The sequence below is a fragment of the Cucumis melo genome, chromosome 2 (genome assembly GCF_025177605.1).
Source record: "Cucumis melo cultivar AY chromosome 2, USDA_Cmelo_AY_1.0, whole genome shotgun sequence".
Lineage (NCBI taxonomy): Eukaryota > Viridiplantae > Streptophyta > Magnoliopsida > Cucurbitales > Cucurbitaceae > Cucumis > Cucumis melo.
In genome coordinates this window covers 16,049,382-16,051,580 of record NC_066858.1, presented here as the reverse complement: position 1 = coordinate 16,051,580, position 2,199 = coordinate 16,049,382, and the positions used below count along the sequence as shown (strand labels likewise).

General features: G+C 27.8%; 1 protein-coding gene across 1 annotated transcript; it reads right to left on the bottom strand.

Moving 5' to 3' along the window:
- On the bottom strand, positions 1-1,994 carry LOC103502748 (glyoxylase I 4-like). The gene is made up of 3 exons (XM_008466810.1): positions 1,849-1,994; positions 1,642-1,747; positions 1-336 (listed from the first exon to the last, which is right to left on the bottom strand). The coding sequence occupies exons 1-3, from the start codon at positions 1,992-1,994 to the stop codon at positions 1-3; spliced, it is 588 nt and encodes a 195-aa protein (XP_008465032.1).
- Positions 1,995-2,199: the final 205 nt, after the last annotated feature.

The window sequence follows — 2,199 nt, the reverse complement described above, 5'->3', positions numbered from 1 at the left end:
TCATGTGTAGGCGTTGCATGGGATGTTGATGAGAAGTTGCTGGAGTTGCATCGTCCTTTGAACGGTGGCGTTTTGAATTTGTTTTAGCTTTTGTTGTTCCTCAGCTTGTTGAATACTGCAGAAACGAGCTGTGTTGGTGGGCGTGGTAGGGGAGTCACCGCCTCCCGACGCCGGTACGACGGGGAGGTTCTCACAGTTGCAAATTTCGATCATCAGGCCATCGGGGTCGTGGAAGAAGAGCTGGTCAACGAAGATCCCCTCATCTTCCACCTCACACTTTACGTACTCGATTCTCATCTCTTTTAATTGCTTCTCTGTTGTTTCCATGTTTTCACTCTGTCATTCATGATAGAAACTACGTTGAGACATTTCATGTGTGTAGCTGAGTGGTTAACATCTCTATATTTTTGTTCTTTTTCTAAAAGTTTATTGGTTTAAACTCAAAAGTTTATTGGTTTAAACCCCAACTGTCATCATATTTTAGTGATAATAAAAAGGCTAAATTATAAAAAGAAATGCTTCTCAGCTTTGTGATTTGCATCTAAAGTATCCAATAAACTTAATTATAAAAATTACAAAAATACTATTAAATTTTAAAAAATAGCTAAAAATAATCTTAAAAAGTTTTGTTTAAAAAATACCTTTCAACTATTGAAAAGTTTCATAAATATCCAACTTAAAAAAATAAAAATAAAAAATATTCTCATTAATCTAATTTTTATACCAAATTTTTTATTACAAAAGATTTAACCAAAATTTTAGGTTAGGGTCCGATATCATTAGAATGAGTGAATGGATATTTTCATTAGTTAAAACATACAATTTCATGATTCGTGAATTTTTCTACATCCATCAACATCGATATTTTAAACATTAGTTAAAACATAAAATTTCACAAAATCTCACAAAATTTGAAAATAAAAATTTCTTCTTAAAACATACTAGAATAATAATTAGTCAAATAAAAAAAAATTACACTAATAGATCTGTCAAACTATCACTGTGTGTTAATTAATAATCAAACACATTTTTTTATTTAACATTTAGCCGTATGTTAATTATAATAATAATAACAATTGGTTGTGTTTGTCATCTTTCATTATGTGTTAATAGTCAAATAAATTTAAAACTATAGTTTTAATTTAAAATTTTGATTGGTGTAAATTATGGATCAATGAGAATATTTTTTTTAAGCTCTAAGTTATTTGTGAAACATTTCAATAGTTTAATTAAAGTATTTTTTTAAACAAAACTTTAATGATTTCGATCCAAAATTAAGTATAAGGGTATTTACGAATATTTTTTTTTTTTTACTTTTAAAAGTTTATGATTTTAGGATATTTTTGACGCATACTAAAAACACTCATTCGCTTGGCTAAGGAACTAAGTAATATTTCTTTCAAATATAGATGAAAACTATAGTAATAAAAAAGAAAAAGATTAAAAGCAAGACTGGTTTATGTCAAATACTCTCTTTTGAACTTTTCTCTTAATTAATAATTGTTGTGAAGTTATAAATAAAAGTTCTTAGCTAATATGGTTGTTAGAATTTTTTTTCTCTCTTAACAATGACCTGAATAGTTATATACTAAAAATTCATTTTCCATAAGCAAAAAAGAAAAAGAGAAAATAGAGAGGGACCTGAAATGAAAGATGATTGTCTTTAGGGTTGATGATTCTTTTCTTTGGTATGTTATCAGGTTCATCAGATTGAAGAAGATGTATTCCCATCCCATAGTTGTACAACCTATTTCATTGATCATCAAAATAAAATTAAACAAAAACTTATAATTTAAAAAAGAATTAAAAACAAGGTTTTCTATTTAGTTTTTTTTTCATATACAATACCATGCACCATGGAAGGTAAAGGAGGCAGGTCTCTTAACAGGATAAAACCCAAGAATTTTCTGATAAAATTCCAAAGATTTCTCCACTGAATTGCAAACTATTGAAATGTGATTCATAGACTTTAGAAGAAGAGGATTATTCTTCATCTTTCTTTACTACAACAGAAAAATATCAAAGAAATTCAAACTCAAAATGTTGCTTTTGTAAATTAAGAACCCACAAAAGAGGAAATTAAGGATAAATGGAATTTGTTGTTGGATTGAAATTTCTGCACTTCCTTAGGGGGTTTATATATATTGGATTGAGTTAGAGATCACAAGCTTTAATTTTTTTTTAATTTTATTTTGATTA

Excerpts from the sequence above, each read along its gene's own strand:
- LOC103502748 (XM_008466810.1), bottom strand. The coding sequence starts at position 1,994 with ATGAAGAATAATCCTCTTCTTCTAAAGTCTATGAATCACATTTCAATA. Across the intron at positions 1,748-1,848 it reads TTTACCTTCCATGGTGCATG|GTTGTACAACTATGGGATGG; the intron begins GTATTGTATATG and ends TCAATGAAATAG. Across the intron at positions 337-1,641 it reads ACAATCATCTTTCATTTCAG|AGTGAAAACATGGAAACAAC; the intron begins GTCCCTCTCTAT and ends CATGAATGACAG.